At 36.0% G+C, this 23746-nt stretch overlaps 1 protein-coding gene across 2 annotated transcripts in view; it reads left to right on the forward strand.

Moving 5' to 3' along the window:
- ATG5 (autophagy related 5) overlaps positions 1 to 23746 on the forward strand; it is a 112618-nt gene that overhangs the window by 26974 nt on the left and 61898 nt on the right. For both annotated transcript variants that reach the window (XM_066179481.1, XM_066179480.1), the window contains exons 6-7: positions 4503 to 4597; positions 19731 to 19848. In XM_066179481.1, coding sequence (XP_066035578.1) covers positions 4503 to 4597; positions 19731 to 19848 — 213 coding nt within the window. The remainder of the gene's footprint in view (positions 1 to 4502; positions 4598 to 19730; positions 19849 to 23746) is intronic.

The raw sequence follows: 23746 nt of genomic DNA on the forward strand, positions 1-23746 counted from the left end.
TTTACAGCCTTCTTGAAATATGTCCAGTCCTAGAGTCTGATAATCTCTAATAGCAGTTGCATCATTATCAAATATAGAAACAAAATAATTCATTGCTGTTATGATATTTTTGTTGATAAGGTTAAAGATTAGGGTGGGCTTTTTTTAGTTCTTTTGCCTTCTACACTGCAGTGGGAACTTCATTTTAACTGTCTATATGCTCTTACCTGGTTTTTCATTGCAGGGTATTTGTAGATATATTTTTCCATTCTGTGATAATTGCCTAGATTGTTTGTGCATGCAGATTTAAAGCTATTCTACAGTGAAATGCACATGTTGATGTTGAGCACTTGAGCAGTGCCCTTTACCCTCTCAGTGATCCATCCTGTTGTAGCCTCGTGGGTGAAGGAGACCTGTCTAACTGCAAGATCCATGTGAAATTTCAAGTTGTTTGAAGCGTGACAGCACTTGAGTTTCAGAAAACTACTGTAAGAGGCTAGTATGAGTGAAACTAATTTTTCTGGTTGCCTGAAGAACATTTCAGGCTGAGACCCAGGGGCAAAAGGGACCCCAGCCTTTTAGCCCTCAGCTTGGACTAATCCTTCATTAACACTGCTCAGTAGTAAGAGGTTCAGCAGTTGCTGTCTATTAACGACAAAGTACGATGGGATTACCAAGAACTTTTTAACATAACAAGATACAAATTTGGATTAATTTCAGTAACTGCTAAAGGATCTCCAGTCTGGTTTAATGGAGGAAACAAGAATTCTCAGTGTTTCCCTCTGGCAGTAATTTTTTCAGCAGTTTTAATGGGTACTTTAAAGGCAGGAATAATTTTACTGATAGGTTTCTGAATCCTATATGCATAGTGTGGCATACTGTATTTGTAAATTTATGTTTGAGTTACTTTGTTGCTTACTGAATTTGTGTACTGTGATTATTGTCATGGGTGACATTAAGTCTTTGTAGTTGTGCTAACTCATACTTTTTCTAAATATGTAAATAGATTATTTTTAAAGCTCTCCTTAGATTCTGTGCATCTCTGTAGTACTGAAGGCTAATGTCTGTCTGGCATTTGGGCATTCACTGCATTTCTAAGCAATTAATAGTTACAAATATTAGTGACTTGGCTGATAGATTTCTCTATTATATGGTTATTAACTTTCTTATCTTTGACATAAAATACATGGAGAAGTTTTTATATTTCATTTTAGGCATATTTATGTAACAATCATCATCTCCTGTTTTAGAAATATGATTAGTGGAGTCATATGAAACTTATACTGTCACTAATCTCACTTCTGTTCAGATCTTATTGTCATTACTTTAAATATTGTTATTCAGAGAGGGACATCTGCCTTTTGCAAGTACTGTTTTTTGCTAATACAGAAACTCTCTAACACTTCAAGCAAGCACTTTCTTAAAAACAGATGGACTGTGAAAAAACAAAAGGAATCAGATTTGACTGTTACGGTTGTTTAGATGTCATGCAGACTGCATCAGCTTTTTACGAGGGAGGGAGACAAATGTGTAAAGTGCTTTTGCTGATAGGTAGAGAACTCTTCTTGTTTACTGGCTTGATGAAAACTCAGTTTTGTTTTGATTGTTAAATTTCCGGCCAGCACCTTCTGTCTTTGTCCTGTCTAGCCAATAAACTAATTAGGTCTTAATAGCTCATTGTACCACTAATAGCTTCTTGAGACTTTGCAAAAATAGGGAGTACATAACAACATACAACATACATAAAAACAAGAGAAGGAAGAATTGTTTCACTTAGGTTTTTAAGGAGATTGGTGTGAAAATTTGTCAGTGGTTTTGTTTGTTTATTTTAAGCTTTAAGTCTTAAGGATTCTGAGAAGAGCAGTCACTTTTGGATTTTGTGCTTTTGGAGCTTTAGGATTCTGGCAATCAGCCAATGCTCTGCTAATAAAAGCTCTTGACAGATCATATATGTCAGTATGCAAACGGGATAGATTTTTTTTCTCCTACTTGCTTTAAAATTTTTTCTTACTTTTCTTACACACGAGTCAGTTTCCTGTGGTGAAAATACTGTATCCCTGGAAAGATGTTTGGAGGACAGCAGTATAAGGTGAGGAGGAACTTGTTTAGAGGTCTCACTGTCTGTACACAGTGGAGATCTTAAGATATCTGACTCCAGTATGTCTAGCTAAAATTCCTGGGATATCAGGTGGATTGACAGAACATGCTTGATTACAAAATGAAATAAATTCATAATTCAGCTGTTGCAGATTTATTGCTGGTATATTTGGAAACTACAGAAACTATTAGAACTTTCAACAAAAGATTGTCTCAAGCACTGCCCAAGTGTTCGGAGAATAATCTGAGAGGCATAAATTTTTAAATTTAACTGCCTTAAATAAGATTACCTGGTTTCTGGCCTGTTTTGTGGGAGGTCAGGAAGCGGGAATGAAGAACAGAAGTGAGTTAACTGCACATTACCACTATTTAACTTTTTTTTGTCTTCCATAGTCTCCCTTGTTTGCCATATTTGCATGTCACAAGGGTCTATATACTTAATCTTCTGACATAAGAATTTTTTTTTCTTCTGAACCATTAGATGTGTTGCTCATTTCTGGTGAATTTTGAGAACAGTAGACTGTTCACCCAATTTTCTTAATTACTGTAATATGAGTATTAAGTAAATCAAATTAATGTTTGTTTTATTTCTGTTCAAGTAGGATGTCTCCAAATACAGAGATTCCTTATTTAAATCTGCTGAAGCTCACTAGCTAAAGTAGGTCTGGATTGTTTTGTGTATCACCATGACAGTTTTCTCAAGTGAGTTAGAAGTGGTAATTGAAGTATAAATCTATCAGTGCTTACTGTGGAATACCTGTTCACACATCTGTAGTGAAAGCTGCAAGCCATTCTGAGTGCTGCCTCCAAGGATAAAAGGAAGCATGCTAAATCTTCGCCTTCCCTCTGAAAGAGTTCCTGAGGAGGAGGCAGTCATGACATTTTAAGACTAAACCTGTGACTCTGTAGACCAAGGTTCCCAAATGTGGGATTGTTTGATTGCAGCCTGCTCCAGGGTTGTCACTGTCACTCCCAGCCCTGTGAATGATGGGGTAACACCCTGCATCCAGGCAGCTCCTCGTGCCGGGCAGGTGCCTGCCTGGTGCTGCTCGCTGGAGCTCAGGTAAGTGCCTGTCAAGAGGCACTTGCTGCTAATCAGGAAACAAGGGTGTGGAAGTACTTTCTGAGATAAGTATCAGGAAATGCATACCTGGCAGGAGTTTGTTCACAGTTTCTTGGAAATTCCTGCCTTGTCTTGCATTCAGTCAGGAAAAGCAATGTATTTTAAATCCTGAAGTGTATACTAACCTGTGCCTTTCAGTGCACTGACAGGCATCTGTGCTGTATCCTGGAGTGAAGCAAATGTCAAACTCACTTTCTACAAATGCTTTAAGTGTAATCAGCACTTTTGGAAGCAGGAAGAACCTTTGTCCTGTGAATACATTTCTGAATTTTTCCTTGCTTCACTGGGGCTGGATTCTGTAATGGGTATACTCAGTAAGAGCCCAGCTTCTTGAGGCTTGGCTGAACCTTATGGTGAGGAGGGAGAATTGGAGACTGTGTGTTCCTTCTGTGGAAACATACTCTCTGTTTGGTGTCTTGGCAAGTTAGGGCCTATAATGAAATTGATGTCTTACTCTTCCCCTTCTAAAGCTGCTTTCCTCCAGTAAGGCTAGCAGCAGCTTTATTCATCTTAGCTCTTTGTATTCCTTTCGGTCACTTTTGGTGTTAGTTATTTGCTTCATTTGAATAATTGATTTGCACGTATTTGCAAATCAATATTGCCTTTATTGCTCTTAGACCTATGCTGTCATTAGTACATTTTAAATAGAATAAACTATTCAGTTATTGTGATGTCTGAACAACATGAAATGGTGTGCAGGCTTTTTACCCTACTTACTTGGATAATAACAAAAAAAATGTGTTTCAAGCATAAACTTTTGTTTTCAGGTTATGTCATGAATCTGGCAGTGTATTTTCTGATCATACCAACATTGCAGATTATTTTAAGATCCACATATCCAAATGTAAACCACTCAAGAAGTGTTTTTCCTACTTTAGTTTCTCTATACTTTACACCCATTGTTCAGTTACAGCAAGAACTATTAGGTGTTTTTCAGCAGACTGTGAGACCATATGGACCGATAACAGCAGGGAGTGGAGAAACAGGCACTATTAGTTGAGGTAGTGAAATCTATAATTTATAGCCCAATATTTCCTTAACAATGGGAGATAAGATATGAGTTAAAGTTGCTTTCTCTTTCAGTTCAATAAATCACCACATCACTGTTTTCATAGGAGAATGCAGATGACCTACCTTTGGCTTCAGGCTAAATAGGGAAGAGAAATGTGGGAAAAATAAATGCATACAGGTTAAACTTCTGTAAGAAAAGTTTGCATGTTGTTTCAGTTGTGTCTTATTTACCTCTTTAGGCTGAAAAAAAAAATGTTACTGATATTGACAAAGTCTAATTTTACCTTCACAGATAAATTTGAGCAATTTTGGGCAATAAATCGAAAACTCATGGAGTATCCTCCAGAAGATAATGGATTTCGATACATCCCATTTAGAATTTATCAGGTAGGAGACAATAAAATAAAATCAAAGTCTTCCACTGAGGTGTCATATATTGTAATCTGTTTTCAGAATTATATGTTTCCTTTTCTAGCATTGTGGCAGAACTTTGCATGCTCATCTTTGCTGGATCCTTGAGTTGTATGGATTAGCAGACAAAATAACTGTATTTATTCTAATAGGTAATTTTTAATAGGTACTCTAATATTCTAATAGGTAATATTTATTATGTTGCAAGTGTGTAATACTTGAGAATGTGCTACGGCTGGTGTAGATGATGTTTGTCTGTTCTTTTTAAAAGAAACATTCCAACAACCTAATTCTGTTATTAAAAATAGCTACTAACTATGAAGAATGCTTTAGATGCAAAATGCCCTGTGAAAGGTCTAGGCCAAACCCTTTAGGTGCAACACTTTTCCCTCAACCACCGTATGTGCTTCTTTCCTTGTAGGCATTTTAAGATGGAAGTAATGGCATAGGTCTTCCATCTAGTTCTTCCCTTTGTCTTCTAGTTGTATACTTACATCCCAAAACTAGCTTTGAATGTGGGGTTTTTTCCTGTTTTAATACACCAGCATTTTATTTTTCAAAGCATTTTGTTTGGGGACACATTCCTTGGAATCCTTACAATTTTTCTTGTCTCCTAAGGACATCTCCTTAGTTTTTATAGTATTAAGATCACAATGAAGTTTGGAATTATGTATAATTAAAAGCTTATACAAAAATTTTTCTAGCCTGTCTGTAAATTAAACAGTTGCGCTCTGTTGGAATGTTTTAATCTATTTATATTTAAGTTTGGCACCAGTAGCTAGGAAAGGAAAGTCCTTTATTCATAGTACTGAATATTCTGATACTACTTTGTAACAGGTTATAATGACCATAGAAGCCTATACAGTCTTGCAGTGGGACTGGAGTAGCTTTTAATGTTAGATGTAAGACATTTACTGTCATAATGAAACCTTAGATTGAGAACGGAAGTCAGTTACTTTGTCAGCGATCACAGCAGATGGCAAGGTTTGTATAAGAATCAAAAAGTATGTATCAGGAAAAGTAGTACTCACAACATTTGTTTGGTTGGTGACTAAGTTATTTGCTTGTTTTCTGATAGGTGTGGGGTTTTTTAAAAGTCTTTTCATAGAAATCACGTAAATAGGTTTGCAAAAAAGAGGTTTTGCTCTCTGAATAGGTCGCAGATCTTTAGGGCATGAGGGGAGATTTCTATGATACCACATGATTTCGAGCTAAAAAAGCTTTTAAAAAATAAATCAATAAAATCTATTGCTTGAATCAGTGCTTATCTTGATTTCCATTACCTTTTAAATTGGAAACCCTTATTTGCTATAGTTTAAATCCAAAGTATCTAACTAAGAGTTGAAGGCCAAACACAAATAAAGATGATGCTGAGACAACTTTTGAGAAGATTGGTATATATTATTTTCAGTAGTGGTGCTCTTAGCATTTCTAAGTATTTCCAGTCTTTTTAAAAATGTGGTCTCTAGCTTTTATGTTTAGTTTATTAGTGTGTGTATTGATTACTGCTCTATGTGTTTAAAGGAGTTTTCAGAAAGCCTTAGGAAGGGTGAGATTATAATTTAATTCCAAACAAGAGGTTAGTGACAAACTTGCACATGGAAGAATAACTGATTTAAAAGTGTTCTTCAGATGTATTTAACCCCCACCCTGAATGCATTTAATTTCCATTAGTGCTGGTAGAAGTCCACTTGACATTCTAATTGGTTGCTTGTATATCTCTGCATAAACACCTGATTTAACCTGTGTTTGTGTTGCAGTGGATATTGATTCCCTGTGTGTCTTCACACAGTGTTCTTGTAGATACTTAGGGATACACAATTGGATGGCAGGAACTGATGAGGCATTGCCTTCAATGGGAAGAGTTCCTCCTTGTATTCTCCATACCTTTTATTATGCCAAATTATTAGAAGGAAATTCTGTGAAGGGAACTTTCTACGTTATTTTTTGTCAGTATGAGGTGTTTGAATTTTTTTTCCTTCAAAAAATTGTACTAGATTATGATACCAAGTAAGAAAAACCAGTCTTAGGTGCAATTAAATGTGAATTGGCAAAGTTGCTGCAGAAAAAAAATGCATCCATTAAAGTGATTTGATAGATGTTTTTCACTGAAGAATTCATTATTTTAAAAACTTTAAAACTCTTTCAGTTGTAAAGTTTGTCTATTAAAATACATTTCTAAAGAATAATATGAATCATACCTCCTTTGGTGACCAAATCTGATGGAGTGTGTGGGAGAAAGAAATGGCAAAAATATGAACAGCATACTTGGGTAAGTCAGAACTAAACTAACCACAGGTAATTTTAAAAACCCTTGTCCACCTCTTCTTTTAAGTATAGCAGCTAAGATTGGATCAGAATCCTGGCATCTACAATAGATGATGTAAAAAATGTTGAGAATCACTAAGGATCAACTCGTTTGCAGTTTTAAAAGTTAGCTAAGATATCTTGGAGATTTTATTTCCAGCTGTCTGTCATATTCTGTTAGCTGTGTTGTATGGAACTTGAACCAGATAAACCTTTAAATAGGTGGAAACTTTTTCTACCGGCGACAGTTTAAAAATAGTATTATATTTTTGTGATACTTTTAATTCGATGTGTCAAAAATGAAGTTCCCCATTTCATCACTTCAGAGGTGTAAGCTGCTTTGTCTTAACTGACAGGTGCACAAAAGCTTTTTTGCCTTTTAATTTGATAGTACTGTGGAATTGAGTGCCTTTTGCACTTGTTCTTTAATGGCAAGAAGGAAAATAATAGTAATGTTTTGAGTATATTTTGAATTCAGGTGTTGCTTTTCATGTCCAGTACTAGAGCTAGTTTAGCTTGTGGAATTTACCCCCCTGTGTTTTTAAGACCAGCTGATGTTTCACAGTCTAATTGAATAAAGTGGCTGATAGATGGCAGGAAGTTTTAATCAGTCTTTGCTCCGGGCACTGTGACAGGGCATATCAGTCAGGAGAGGAGTCTCTACGTGCTGATAGAGACTGCTCTGATGAACTGCTGCCTGTTGTGGGAGTATTCTGTGTCTCAGTTGTTGTGCACTTAGTTTGTACTCGTTCCCCAGTTTTTATTTCTTGCTCTCTCCCCATGTCATGCTCACTCCATCATGCTTTTCTCTGGAGTCTGCCCTCTTGAGTGTATAGGATTTAAAGCTGTATATCGTATTTCATTCTTGAGATGAAAATTACAAAAGAATTGGAAAGAAAGTGGATGGAAACTCTTCATGCCAAGTTCTCCTGAGTGTTTTTAGAGTTGCAATTGCTTGAGGCAGGCTGGCTGTTTTGTGTTTGCCACCTTGAAAAGGGATGATCTGGGATTGTTTATGTTTTCCTTTATTTGGTACTGAATGAGCATTTCCTTTGCTTCCATTTTCTAAGTGCTTTGATTATTTTATTAATTTTATTGCTTATAATTACATAGTAAGCCTTAACTTTGAACAGGTTTTCCTATCTTAAGTCCCTTAAGACATTGAGATTGAATTGTAAAGTCACAAATTGTTAGGATATTTATCTTCCTTTATCTCCCTTCTCCATACTTAATAATATTTTGGTTAAATTCAACACTTTGCTCTTTATGTCAAAGCTGCAGTATTGAGATGTCTTAGTACACAAAAATGTTTACCATGACCTGTCCTCTAAAAGTGGGAGTGGGAAATGAAAGGTTAATATCTGTCTCAATAAATGAATCAGAACCTCAAGCATGGCCATTTCCAAGCAGTTGAAGACTGTTTCATCCATATTTCCATATTAATTGTCAGAGCTCGGATAAGCAATTGCAAAACACATTGCAAGTATGCAAATCAATGCCACAGTTCGACCCATGTTCTGACAACTATTAAAAAAACTGATCAAAACAGATTGTTTGGAAAAATACTGTGTCTACCTGTAGAATTTTCAAGTAACAATACATCTACCTTTTTATGCTAGTGGATTATTATTTTTTTTGTTGTTGTTGAAAAGTCTCCATTGCGTTTCAAGTCTGAATTTGTCTGATTTCAGTTTCTAGATTCTGTTTTGCTTACCCCACTTTAAAGTCATGTGACTTTCTGACCTCCCATATTCGCTTATGGATCGGTATGGGGTTTTCTTTGGTAAGCTGAATCAATTGAACCCTTTAAACCTCTTGTCATGAGACTTTCTTATCAGTACTGAAGTTAGTTTTTAGTCATCTTTTCAAATGCCAACTGATAGTTTGATAATCCTCAAGATTAATATTGAGGTTAGGAGGGCATAAAGGGCAAAAGAAAAGTTTGTTTATTAGGTATTAAACTGAAAATGCTTCAAGCGCTGATGGAATACAGGTGAAGTTAGCAGCTACTTGAAACTTCAGATCTGAAAAATGTTATGAAAGAAGCTGCAATGCATTAACTCGACAAGCAAAAGAACTAGAAAATGTGCTGTCGACCTGAAGAGGGCAACACAACACAACAAGTTTCAGCATTTTGTTGGCTAGTGTGGCATGCCCTTGAACAGACCTGTGTGCAACATCTTATTTTTTCTTATTTATTGGAAATGACGCTTTCATAAAGGACCTGCTGAAAATAGACAATTTGTTTCTTAAAATCTTCCTTTTACAAGGAAGAAGTTTGAGTGAATAGGAAGGTCATGTGAAATGGTCATTTGCATAGCAGATCTGGTCTCAGTTGAATTTCTGTGCCGAAGAGAAACAAATGGACTCTGAGTTATTCTAATAACTGATGGTTCAGTACTAAAGAAAAACAGTATCACACTTTCACCAGTTTTAAATTACTTCAAAATCGAAGCTTGGATAAGGAAGTTTAAAAGCTTTATTAAGTTAATATTTTTCCTAGTGCCTCATGTTTGGGGGGGAAAAAGGAAGCACTTCTATCAAGTATTGCACGGAGACGGCATGATCTTTAAATACTTGTTTTTCTGTACTGGATTGTTTTGTTCTGTGCTGAAAGTAATAGCAATTTGACTAGTTCTCACCTTGAGTTGAAGGTCATTGTCATCACAGTTTCACCAGACGTTCCATAATTGCATAAGCTTTTCTTATGCATCCAGTGCACAGTAAAATGAGCTGGCTTAAACCAGTGCTGCTAAAGATGACTTTTTAAACATATTCTATAATAAGGAGTGCTCATGCAACTCTCTTGAAAGACTTTGGAAACCCATGTGCAAGATCAGCCTTGTGCCTTTAAGTGTCTTGGTACAAGATGGGAGCTGTCAATCAGAATTTCAAAGAAAAATTCTGAGACTATAAACTGTATTTGTTGTCAAAATGTGACTAAACTTTCCTTAAATATGCCCAAGTTGTCTGTAAAACTGTCAATCTGCCTAGTTCAAAGCTATTGTAAAAATTTCACAGTGCTCAGGGAAGGAGATGGAGGGGAGATAGAGCTGTAAAACCTCGTTTTGGCTTGATTCTCTGCTGTGGTTGAGCTGTTACCAAGCTGGATGGTTTTAAACGAGTTCAGGCTTGTCACTTGGAGCTATAGTTATTCTTCTGGGTTGAGTGTAGATGCAGCTTGTACACAATGAATAAAGTAGTTTTGCTTGTATGATAAACAGTTTGTTGAGGCTCTGAGTTACATTATACCTATTTTTAAAAAGTTCAGGCATATATTGGGTTCTGCATATTGGGGAAAAATGAGTAGTATTTTTTTAAAAAAATTCTTCCTTTGTCTTGGAATACTTAAGTTATTTGTAAATCTCAGAAGAATATAAGTATATGAAAAACCAGTAGAATCATACTAGTTACTAAACTAACTTTGTTTTATGGATGTTTTTAAAGTCAAAGTATGTCTTGAATTACAATGAAATAATGAACACTTTGTGTGGGGAAAAAAAGTCCGTTGCCAATTCAAAAATGCCTTAATCTTACCTCTTATGCACCCCCTAATTACAGATTGGTAGTAACTTTTTAATCAATTGGTATTGTATAAAACTCTTCAATTGTTGTCTTTTCTTTGAATTGTCTTATGATAATGGAGTTGAGTGTAAATAGGTTTGGGTAAGTGTTCATGCTACAAGTTCGAATTTAAACCATGATGTATGTTTGAATTTGTGCCTCTTTCTTTAAGGTGGTACTCTTGTAGATTTATGAATCATCCTAAATTTGTTAGGAAAGTTAGTGTATGTATGCAGTTTTAAAAAATTACACTTTTTACCTCAATCATGAATCTTCATTCTTAAGAATATCAATACATTGAGCAGCTGTGATGAAGACCATGAATGAAGCAGTAATTCAGTTGTTGGGTCTGTGTAGTTCTTTAATATATTGCTGCCTTTCTTCTGATCATTAAAGCTGATCACTTTACATTTTCATTTCACTTGCTGTAGTCAACACAAACTGATTTGCTACTTTCATCACATACTGTGTAATGTGGGTAGGTTGTTATATTGTGGCAAAAGGGACTTTGCCTATCCGAAGCTTACTGTGGACCTGTATTCCACAGAGATTAGCTCTAGTACTCTGATGTATTATCAAAACCTAAAAAAAAAAAAAAAAGTTGGTGAGCTGCTTTCCTCAGAAAAAGGGAAAAAGCTGATAAGAAGTTTTTTCTTCGGAGGAATGAGGAATGTCATCTTCAAGGGTTATTTCTGTGGCTGTGCAGCATGAGCAGTACCAATAGAACTAAGCTGAGCAAGCCTATGGTGCTTATGCAAAACTGCAGAGATGAAAGCCACAGTCAGTACCTGTTTTGACTTTTCAGTATCAGTAGTCCATCTTTATTTTTTTTTTTTTAATAAAATAGGTGAATAAAGCAGCTTAACTTTTGCACAGAATTGAGGATTAGAAAATATAGAAGGTGTTCTGTTCTTTGGAAAGTACCAAGACTTTTATTTGCACTTTCCAGAAGACTGAAAGCAAATTCTCTACAGGTAAATATGAAATTGAACAAAGCTATGAGAAGTGGGATATGGCACCATACTCTAGAAATACAATATGAATTAGCAAAAAAATTTTTGAAATTTTTCTGTCCTTGATTATAGGAGCTCCTTCTAATTAATCATTATTGTAGAAAACTACAGAGAATTATTTGATTTAATGGCTTGAAGTAGCTTGAAAGTGATTTATGAAGTATTATGTTTTTCACTGCTCTTAAGCAAGCAGTGTAGTGTTTGCATTTTTGGATGTAAATCCATTTCTAAAGTTGTTTGCTTGATAGGTAGTCACTACTCAATTGCTCAATTGTTAAGTGCGCCTTAGGTCTCCATGCGCACATAAAACACGGCAGCTGTGAAGAGCGCTATTGATTTGTTGTCCCTGACTCTTCAGATATCTTGATATTTTACCAGTTACAAATACAGTTTCTTTCCTGAGAAGGAAATTTAATACTTCAAGGCCATGCTTTTATTGTAGGTGTGTTTGTCTTCTCAGGGCTCAACAAAACTGCCTCTTGAAGCTGTTTTTTGTATTTAGTCTCTGCTATTTCTGGCTGTGTGACAGTTGCCTGCTGTTGGCTCTGTGTCTCAAGTGTTGACTCTTCTGCTTCTAGGATCTGTCCAATTCACCTGGCATTAAATAATGCAAATCCAGTTGTTCAGAGAATACAGTGGTACTTTCCCTGCACAAGAAATTTCACAGATAATTTGAAAGACCGGACAGTAGTGAGAATGTGGTTCAGCCATGCTTGATAGGCATTTTGAGTGGTATTTCTGCAACTTCTTGTATGGAATTGGAACTTTTGGCAATACATACTCTTGTTAAAAATGACACACAAGGTATAAGAGGTCCTTAGCAGTGGCACCTATGACAAAGAAAGTAAATTGTATCCTGGACTCCTGTAGGATGAGAGTTGTCGGCAGCTTGAGTCTCTCCAGTCTATTTGACACTGTGGAGACCACACCTGGAATTCAGTTTTGGGCTTTCCAGTTTGAGAGACATGGAGCTATGGGATATGAGTACAGTAAAGGACCACTGAGATGATTGAGGAACTAGTGGATCCAACATGAGAAGAGAAAAAAGGCTGCAGGAGCTGGGACTATTCAGCCCAGAGAAGAAAAGATTTGCATGTATAAAATCAGTGTGTATAAATATCTGTCTGAACGTCAGAAAATATTTTGAGTGCAAAATCAGTGTGGACAGCATGATTCATCTTTACAAACAGTTACAGAAACGGAAGCAGTGTCTTCTATTCTGAAGTGTCACAATGTACTCAGTCCATTAGTGTTTTAATGTTTGTTAGGGGATGCTTTCTAACTGCACATATCTTTTGCAGATAAGTAGAACATATGGTAGGACTTTAACTTTCAAATGTTTTACATGGTTCTAATTACTCATTTTGTTGCTATTATGTAAAGTTTTTTCGAAAAGATTGTAAGGAAGCATTCTCTGCCAGTTTAAATAATATGGAGAAGGGTGATATTTTAAATGGTTCTTTAATCTTTTTAAGGATGAGGAAGTAATTGCCCTCAACAATGTAAGGGAGAATTAACTGAAATAGTTGCCGTATTTCTCTGTAGGTTTATAATAATGCTAAACTATTGATAGTTTTTTACAAAGTTAGGATAGAACTGCAGTTGCTTCATGAGTGTGCTCTGTTCAGTGAAAGGCATCAAGGAAGACACAAGTTGTTGTCCATGAATGATTAGGAGAATAGTCCTTAACCATTCATGATCAAAAATGGTTCAATATTATTGTCTAGACATAACTGTAATAAGCCCTACTACATAAAATTTTAACCTTATTCCAGATGTGTTTAGAATTCTAGTTGTGGCTTTAATTTGACTACAGTCTTGGCTAAGATAGTAGATAATTTTGGCATTATTACTTGCATCGATTCTTGACATAATACTTGCCACATGTTATGGGGGCCATTGTTAAGGTCTGTTACAGCTTCCACCAAGAAAACACATAGTATAATTTATCTTGCTTTTAAACCAGTGGTCGTTGATATTCAACACCCCCTAAAGGTTTTTTCAGTTTGTGTAATGCTGTTAGGAGCGCTTTCAAGAATAACAGAATTTTCACTTTACTTGATGTTATGATTCCTTGACATGTGTGATTGATACGACGATTGCCTCCCCATCTAAGGAGTTTTATAGAGGTATCATAGAGGAACACATTTAGCATGACCATATTAAAGCATTTGTGCATGCATTCATAGAATTGTCTTCAGCTTCAATCTAGTAATAAACTTCTGCACTACTAGTTTAGGTGACTGGAGTTAGTGTAATTAAATGTATAAAGTGTAGCCTGTTTGTGGAATATTTTTTTGCTGTTGTTGTTTCAAGCCTCTTAAAAATATTAGAGAGTGTAAAATTCCTGTCCATCATGATTAAGACCTTCAATTTCATGAGGAAACTGAAGAGTCTATTTTACAACATAACTGCAGAAATTGTGATGCAAACTCAAAAATAGGTGAAATGATTAATTTTTTTCCATGGGTTAATCTCAGGTATATATGTTGCAATTTTTACAACCACTGAAAATGTCTAATTTATTAGAGAAGTTTAAAATGTAGTATGGGAAGAACACGCAATTTGATTTAACACATTTGTTGATTTTATGAGTCCTCAACCCACAGTACATCCTGTCTGTGTCTCAATTTTTGTGGTAGTTCTGGGTAGAAGTGTTGAGAGAGTGTATTCTCCTTCTTTTTGTCTTACGGGCTTTAGTTACATGTCAGATAAACAAAAGTATTATTTGCTTCTTTTATTTAAAAAAAAATAATTAATTCTGTTTTATATTGAGTTGTACCTTTTTCTCTGAACAGTGATGGGATGTTGCAGATAAGCAGTTCAAAATTTTGAATGCTAACAAAAGTAGTGCCAGCCTTATTCAAAGCACACAAAATCATAACTAGAGTATCTACTTGATGGACTTTGCAGAGACTAAAGAAATACTAGAAATATTCTTTTTTTCTTTTTTTTTTTTTTTTTGGAATATTGTTCTGGTCCTAACATCTCAAAGAGTAATTGAAATAGAAAAATTATCAAAGGTATAGAATAAAGCAGTGGGTTGTCTGGGAGAAGCCCTCTATTGCTTGGAAGATTTGAAGAGGAGGAGAGGAGTAATGATTACAGGATAAAGGCATATCACGTTGTCGTGTTTTATGCTTCTTGTAATAGAGCTCAAAAAATATTAATAGTTTGAAAGGTGAAAGATTTCAAATAGATAAAACAAGATCATTTTTGTGTGTACTTTAGCTTGTTGAGCTGAAAATCACCTTTATGAATGAGATGTGAGGTTTTTTTAAAGATTTTTGTGAGGAAAGAAGTTAAACAACAAAAACCCATCAACTGCCACCCAGAAACATTGTTGTACCTTCTCCACAGTTAAATACTCAATGAGTCTGGTCTAATATTAAGCAAAAGGAAGTCAAAGATACCCATCCTGGAATTACAGCAAAACCCCAGCATTTCAGCACCAGTGGAAGAAGAGTATTTCAGATGGGGATTTGCAGTATCTTGCTTTTGAACAGGCATGGTGGTTGTGATGGTTCTGTGACTGCAGCAACTCGTCAGCTTTTCAGTTAGTCACTTTTTCATTGTACACTGAGATTCTTAATTGAAAACATTTCTACAAATTAGAAGACATCTAAAATGTATGGAAAGTATTTTTTAGCAAATATTTGCATCATTTTATTTTCAGGGACTAGTTAATTTTCCTGTTCTTTCTTTTTTATATAGAATAACTTGCATCGTTATGCAAACTCTTGTTACTTCTAAAGCTTCTTGGTTGAGTTTAAATGAGTTTAAACAGAATGATTCTATGAAATTTAGAGAACTTTTTTTAATGTAAAGTTGTTCATTACAAGGCAGCACAGACTGCGAATTTGACAAGTTACTGAAAATATGATGGAATATGTGGGGAAGTATTAACTTTTATTGTTTTAGGTTGCTAGCTTAGCCACATGGGGATTGAAAGAAATTATTTTTTTACTTTGTGGGTTCAGTATGTATGGTAACTTTTATTTGTTTGAATGTTGAGGAGCAGCTGAGCGTTTAGGCAGAAAATCCAAATACCTTCCTCTTGATGAAAGTACTGGTAACTGTGATTTTTCCAGATTAAAACCCAGTGGTTTGTGAATTATGTTTTTCATTTTAAGATGCATCCTGTATAAAACATCTGACTAATTAAATTGTGGATTTCATGCAGTGTTTGATGTTGCGTTGATTCTGAAAAGGACCAGGCAAGCTGACAACTCCTTTTTGTTTTGTTTTGTTTTGTTTTACCAGCATGATAGGGAAGAAATTTGTTGTATTTGTTAGCATAGTATGTAACTATATAGCTTGTCTGTGATCCTGTGAGGCTTTGCACTGCCTTAAAGCGCGTCTTAAAACTTGCCCTCACATATAACTCTTTTCAGTGCCAGGATACCTGAATAGGTAAATTTAATCTTTTTCACTGTGGTGTAATTTGTTTTCACACTCTCCTATCATTGTCAGAGTTTAAACTTTTTTTTAAAGAGAGTAGAGTCTTCATTTGTTCTGCAAATCATGAGATTTATGGTGCTATATACTAATAGAGAAAAATGAGCTGCAGTTAAGTCCAACCTTCTAAAAAGTATGTTAATTCAGAGATGAAGATTTGCTTTCATATAAATTCAATAATTTGATACTATATTGTGGATATGATCAGTGTAAAATGCCCTGCAATTTTTAGGCTGAATGATTATCTTCATATGCTCATATACTTAAAGGCATCTTCTCTGTAGAGATTGGCAAATACTGATTGACTTTGACCTGTTGTATTCTGCAAAGGCATCCAGAATCTTGAAGAGCTCACAGCTACATGGAGGCTACGCTGTAAAATAAAGTACTTTAAAAAGCACTACATTCTGTTGAAACTATGATCATTTTAGTTGGCAAAATGATAGATATTGTATGAATATTTGCTTTAGATCTGGTGAAGATTATTTAAACTCATTATCAGTTATGCAGCGATATCTTTATGGATTAGATTACAGGTAGTACTTTCTCATGATTGATTAAGCAAATATTGTACAAAACACAACATTACATAAGCAGCTATTCATGGTGGCAGTTCCTTCATGTCTGGTTGTAGTAAATAGAATCATACAATAGTTGGAGTTGGAAGGGAGCTTTCAAAGGCCATCAAGTCCAACCAACCTGCCATGGGCAGGGCCATCTTGCACTAGACCATCTTCTATCCAGCCTGGCCAGGACACTTGCAGGGATGGCAATACTTGAGTAGAGAGTTGTAGTCAGGTTGGTCTTACATTACTACACTTGGAAAAGGGTGATGGCAAGGTTTTTCTAAAACTATGCTCCTGTATGACTAAGATACTTTGAAAAGTTAGCCTGTAAATATTGTGGAATATAGGATGGGACTTTCCTTTTGATTCTTTTAGTGCGTAAAGCATCTGCTGCATGTGAGGGAAGAAATGCGTACGCATCTTGGGGTAATATTCTGCCTGTAGGATTAGATTTGTGAACCACAGTCTTTGTATAAACAATATGCAGTTACTTTTATCATTTTAACATTGATGAAGACCAGTGATTTTTATTTACTTTACCACATCTGTGTTGCTTAACACTTAAAATGCAAAATTGAATTCATTTTCTATAATGTTTCATGATAGCAGCTAAGGATATTGTTTGCAGCAGTCAGCAATTATGTGGGAGACTTGAGAAACTACAACTGGCTTTTCCCTCTTGGCATTAAATTCCTATGGCTAGGGAAAAAATTGGGTTTAATTTATTAATAAATAATGAGAAACTGCAATATACACTTGGGAAATACTTATCTTAAAAGTCTGTTGATGATAACAACCTTTGCCTGCATACTTCTGTTTATTTCCACTTCTGCTACTTTAGTTGTTAAGTACTTGGGAGTTATGACTGGACTGTGAATATTCTGTGAACATCTGATTATTTTTAGAAACTAAACTTGGTACAAAATTATTTTGACTAAACCAATGTTTTAGGGGGTTTGTCTTTTAATGTTTTGCATGTACATTTCTTCAACATAATGTGCCAGAGTTCATTTCTTAAGTGTGGAGCTGTCTGAGGTGGATGGATTCTGCTGGCTGTGTGCCTCCCATCATATTTCAAATGTTCGGATATTTCATTAGCACTCATGATATCCTCATATTGCTACCCTGAGGACATAGAGAATTGACTAAAGCAGCTCAGAAACTACTTATGATCAATCTTCATAAGAAAAACTGGGAAAAGACTCTTTTTCTATATTTGAGGACTATTGGCAAGAAGTAACAAGTAGCTGTGTGTCAACAGTTCTGCACTGTACTACCCTGGACTTACTTCTGAGTTAGGGTACCACTCTTAGGCAAAGACTCCCTGCCTGCCTGGAGTGGCAGTTGTGTTGTTGTTCTTAATTTGTTTGTTTGAGTGATTTTTTTTTTCCCCATAAATCCTCACTGGGAGATAACATACCTCTTCATGATGAGTTGATTCTGGTTTTTAATTAGCATAGTAGAATGGAAGACAATTTCTGAGAGGTTGGAAACTAAATTTGAAAGGGGCAATGGCTTGTGTTGCTTGTTCCAATTAAGATAATATGTGATGAAAGTCTCATTTGCTGGAGCCCAGTCACCCGCAATGCAGGGCACATCAGCTGCTTTTGGGAGTTAGCTGCTAGCAGAAAATTGTCAGCAACAATTTGGAGCTAGATTAAAACGTTTGGGTTGGTTGAATATGAGATTTTTAACTTCTCTGGCTCAGGTGCTGAGTTTGGGTGGAGATGTCAGGTTATCAGGAGAAAACCCTTTGCCTGTCTTTGCAGTGTGAGGTTGTTGCTGGCCCTGGAGCTGCTCTTACAGATACCCAAAGAGGAGAGCTACCTTAACATAACTACCGTTCTTAAATAAGTGCTAAAGATCTGCGAGAATTAAATCTGGCCAGGGACATCAAGGGCAACAAGAGAAACTTCTATAGGAATTTCAGGGATAAAGGAAGACTAGAAAAATTGTGAGCCGTCTCCAGAAGAAATGGGAGACATGTTTACCCAGAATGTGGAGGTATTCAGTGTCTTTTTTGCTTCAGTCTTCACCAGCAAATATTCCAGCCAGACTGCCCAAGTCCCAAAAGGGAAAAGGCAGGGACTGGGAGAATAAAGAACTGCCCGCTCTAGAAGATCAGGTCCAAGAACAGCTAAGGAACCTGAAGGTGCACAAGTCTATAGGACTGGATGAGAGACATCCCCAGAGATCCTGAGCAAAGTAGCACATGAAGTGGCTAAGTCACCATCCATCATATTTGAGAAGTTGTGGCAATCCAGTTGAAGTTCCTACTTGAAACGTAACCCCATTTTTTAAAAAAGAAAATAAGGAAGAGCTGGGGAACTACAGTCTTGACCTTGGTGCTCAACAAAGATCATGGAGCAAATTGTCCTGGAAACTATGTTATTGGATGTGAGGAATAAGTTCTGCTTGATGAGCCTGGAGAAGAGAATGCTCCAAAGAGACCTTCCAGTACATAAAGGTGGCCTTCAAGAGAGCTGGAGAGGGACTTGAGTATGTGATGCTAGGACAAGGTGAATGGCATTAAACGGAACGATGCATAGTTGAAATCATTCTGAATTCCTTTGCATAGCTGCAGCAGAAGTGGGCCATATATACTTTACATATGACCGATTCCTTAAGTAGGCAGAAGATTCTAGGTTGCCTGTGTAAGCACAACACTTCCTTTTCTAAGTTGGTAGTGCTTCTCACAGCTGAAGTAGTTACAAATTTTCCATATAAAATCTACTGAGAAAAAAGCACTTGTTGAGGTAAAAGGTACAGTATTGTTTTGGCTTAGCAAAATATATAGGGATATGTTGAACTCCTAAGTTTGTGCTCACTGCTTTTTTTTTTTTTTTAAATTAAGGATATATTAAAATGCTTTTTTATTAAAGCAGGTTGTATTCCCATAACAGAAGATTTGGGACTTTAAAAAAAAATTAACACTCTTGTATCCATGACACTATCTATAAATTATCTTTACAGTTTTTCTGGAATGACTGCTTACTTGTAATTGTTATTAAACAAAAACTTCCCTGCATTTCATGATATGAATGAAATGCAAGCTGTGGGGCAGGGGGAATGTGGAAATACCAGATGTTTCTTCTGCTGTGACCTTTAGTTCTGTCCTATCGTGTACCTGTCTCAAGTGCTAATACTGCATGTTTGCATGGTCCTTAAATTGTTTGGTTTGATTTTTTTTTATTAAAACAGGCAACAACAGAGAGACCTTTTATACAGAAACTATTTCGACCAATTGCTTCAGGAGGACAGTTGCATACTTTGGGAGACCTGCTGAAAGATGTGTGTCCTAGTGCTATCACCCCTGAAGGTACTGCAGTAATAAGTTTTTGTCCAATGAGATAAGTCTTTTTCTGTTGATTTATTGGTATTTTGTTGGTTTTTTTTTTGTTTTGTTTTGTTTTTGTTTTTGTTTGTTTTGTTTTTTTTACATGAGTATTTTTGAGGTAGAACTAAATGTCAGTACCAGATTTCATTCATTCCTGGCTCTTTAGTGTGCCCTGCATCAACTGCGTGGTTTCAAGAGGGTAAGATTGAGTCCTGAGTCACTCCTGAAAAATTAATCTCTAGAAGTTCTATTCTGAAATTCCTGTGCTCTTTTGCCATTATGATGGTGGTAGTAAAAATATTCACATGTTACTTTCTGCACTTTAAAAAAAAATATTTCAGAAAGTGTCAGCAGATTTTACCTTTAATTTTGTATTCTAAAAACTTTTTAAGTGTAAAACTTCAAAATTGATAGAAATTGAAGATGTTTTCAGAATGCATTTTTCTGTTCTTGAAGTGCAATCTTTTAAAATGTATCACTAAGGGATTTTTACAAGTATATAACAGTTTATGTATGATGCTGAATTAGTATTGTGTGACCAATTAACATAGCATATTATTTCATACAATAGCATTTGTTGATCAGTACTTATTCAGGAAACAGGCTTTTTTGGTTGTAATTTTAGTCTCAAAGCTTACAAGTATTGGAACTGTGATACACATTTTGGGGGGATAAATGTAACAGTTATGTACTCTGCAAATTAAGATGAAAATTATTTAATGCAAAAGGTTTTTAATTTGTTCCTGCTGTTGTCTGACCAGTACATGTAAATAAGAAACTTATGAGAAATGTGTGATATTCTAGAGAAGATCTTGGCACAGAATTTACTGATGTAGTATCAGCATCTTTTGACAGTGAAGCACTGAATTGGAAATCAATATAAAATTCTGTAAGATTTTACAACAGAAGTTGCTTGATTCAAAATTCAACAGTTGTCATGGATTTCTCCCAGTATCAGGATCTTAGAAATTCACTGAAATATCAAAGTACTATTTTTACCCTTGTTTAATACTTATTAACACATGAGAACAATTTCCAAAAGTAGCAGAAGGTAAGAAAAAAATGGAATATTGCTAACCATGTGTCCATTTTTCATGAACCTATTTTAAATTTTGGAGCATTATTTTAAGTAATGCTTTCCACTAACTGTCCCAAAGATAAAGGGAGGTACTAATAGATACATGAATGTAAGCAGCAGCGAGTTTAACCATCTTTAAGTACTTAACTGTCAGTTTCATACAGACCCTCCTGAAAAGGTACCGATTGTATTTAAAAAAATCAGTGAGAAGGATGGATGCATTTTAACTTGAAAGGCAGTCAAGCACAAATTAAATGAAAAAAACTCAAAAGCATTTATGCACAAGTTATTTCAGGATTTAAGGGATGACAATTTTTATGCAGATTTGCCAAAGCTGCAGATGGTGAATGTGCTAGTTAACTAGCCATTATTGAAAGTGTGTATGTAATACAATTCTATCTGAATACCAGAGATGATGCTTCCCATCAGTAGGCCCTCTTTTCAGAGACAAAAGCACCAACCTTTGACAGCAGAACAGAAATATGCTGTGCTAATTGCTTGCTTTGTTTTTGTTAAAAGTGAAAAATAATTACATTTACTCAACTTGGACAAAAAAAAAAAAAAGTTGTAAGTAGAGCAACTAAAGCAGGTACTATACTTACACGTACAAGGAGGGATGTGAAATTTGGTGGGTTTTGGAGTGTTGGAAATATGCTTGTCTGTTTCTGTATACATCGGCTTAAACTTGACCCAATTTTTACTGAGAAACTTGGAAACTTAAGAGTTTAATAGATGTGGTCCCTCACATGCGTGTGAGTGTTATAGGCACATTTTCTCCTGTAACACAGCTTTGTATTGTAGTGTCGTTCAGTTGTTCCTCTTGTATTGTGAGCGTTCTGCCCTTCTGGTATGCTGGAAAGCTAGGGAAGCTGTCTGAGCTAAATGTAGAAAATAATGTGGGCTCCTGAGGAGATGTGGGGGTAGACTGATACACAGAGCCGGTGGGGGGGTAGGGAGTGAGAGTCTGACTGAACAAGTAATTTGGAGAAAATGACATATCTGGGAATCATTAAATGTGATGGGGAGAGTGACTATAAACAGTGTGGCAGAATGAAAGAGATTGGGGCAAAAGCCAAAACCTGACATAATAAATGCGAACACCTGGACAGAGTAAGTGGGGTAGGAGATGATAAAAGGATGAGGGAGAAAAAGAGGCATATTGCTTGTGAAGCATGCACAGAGCTTGTGCAAGGCATCTGTGAAAAAGTGGTGATTAGATATGTTGCTGACCAAGTGATACGGAGAAGGGATTTGGAGAAGCAAGTGGAATCAGAAGTTGAAAAGAAGGGTAGCTTGTGCTAGCAGAATGACAAGCTGCAGGTGAAGAGGTGGAGCTGGGGATTGTCAGATAAAAGACTGAGGAAAACCTGTTCAGGGTTTGCTGTACCGCAGAGAGGAATACAAAGCAGAAATTTAGGTGCAGCAGCATGGAAAGAAAAAAAGGAAGAAGCAGAATTAGAACAAAACAGAGGGATGATAGAGAAAGGTTCTTTTCAGGCATAAAGGAAGCTGGCCTGAAAAGATGGATGCCCGTGACTGCAGTGATTCTTACTGCAAAGGATCATGGACAGGGAAGGACAGTGCTGGTTTTGGCTTGATTGCTAGAGGTCATCATACTCTGTTCACTAATTATTCAGTTTAGCCAATAAGTGAATTTGATTATTGTCTCACTTGACTAAATTCACTCATTCATTATTCAAATGTAATGTTCACTATGTTGAATGTTAATGCTCTAATACAGCTTTGAGCCATTAAGAAACCAACTAACTCACCAGACTGCTTACTGCCACTTCGGAGTTTTGCCTGTAGAAATGTTAGCAGCCATAAAGAGGAAACGCATTACCCTTTTCTATCAAGTGGACTAAACTCCTGAGACTACAGAACCACAGCACATCTGTGATTCTGAGGTCTCCATGAAACCCATTCAGTAAAATAATTTTCTCTCTGCTGGATTACTGAGAATTCAACAAGCTTCCTCTGTCAACGGATGTTCCATCAGTTCAAAATACAGAGGAGATAGGGTGTAAGAGAGTTTAATTTGCATGTTTTAGGAACCTGGGATACTACACCTAAAGGTTTTACTTCTAAAGCAGTTGTCTTCATTTGAAGTTGAATACTTGAAGTTTAGAAGGTGTCAGAGCTGTAGACTGGCTGTACAATCATAATTTCCTTACACACTTAACATTCAGTTTATAATCACTCTCTACCTCTCATCTCTGTCTTCTGTGAGATTACTGTCTTTGTGCCCAGGCTGGGCATGTTTTAGTGCCAGGTGTGCATAGTGAAAAATCACAGTCCTGATTCTTGAAAGGATAAATCAAGAATAAATGTGCTTCAGGAAGTATTATAATTTAGACAGCAGAATACTGGCTTTGGGAGCAGAATTTAATTATTTTTTTCCCTGGAGAATACATTCATATGTGATCACAGGCAAGCTGATTGTTACAAATCCACCCATTTTATAGAGAGGAGCATCACAAAAATCCAGTGATCAGTGTGAGTGTTCTGCTGAACGGTTTGCTTGCTTGTACTTGGAACCAGTGAGAACTCTGGGCCTTTGAGTGTGCAAACCCCAGGCACTTTCTGAAGTAAAGTTTAGGCCTCTCATAACTGTTCTTCTGTCCCACCCTCCAAAAAATTAATATTTCTGGCTATAATATCTTTTTGAATTCAATTTGTGATCTCTAAACTGATGATAATTCAGGAAACTCTTGTTGAAATGGTTTCTGAAGGAGAAATAGATTGTAGTCAGACATTAAAAATTGTCCTCTTTGGACCTTACTTACTATCTTCTAATATTTT

The sequence above is a fragment of the Chamaea fasciata genome, unplaced genomic scaffold (genome assembly GCF_029207755.1).
Source record: "Chamaea fasciata isolate MVZ Bird 193981 ecotype frontalis unplaced genomic scaffold, bChaFas1.0.hap1 SCAF_3, whole genome shotgun sequence".
NCBI classification, from domain to species: Eukaryota; Metazoa; Chordata; class Aves; order Passeriformes; family Sylviidae; genus Chamaea; species Chamaea fasciata.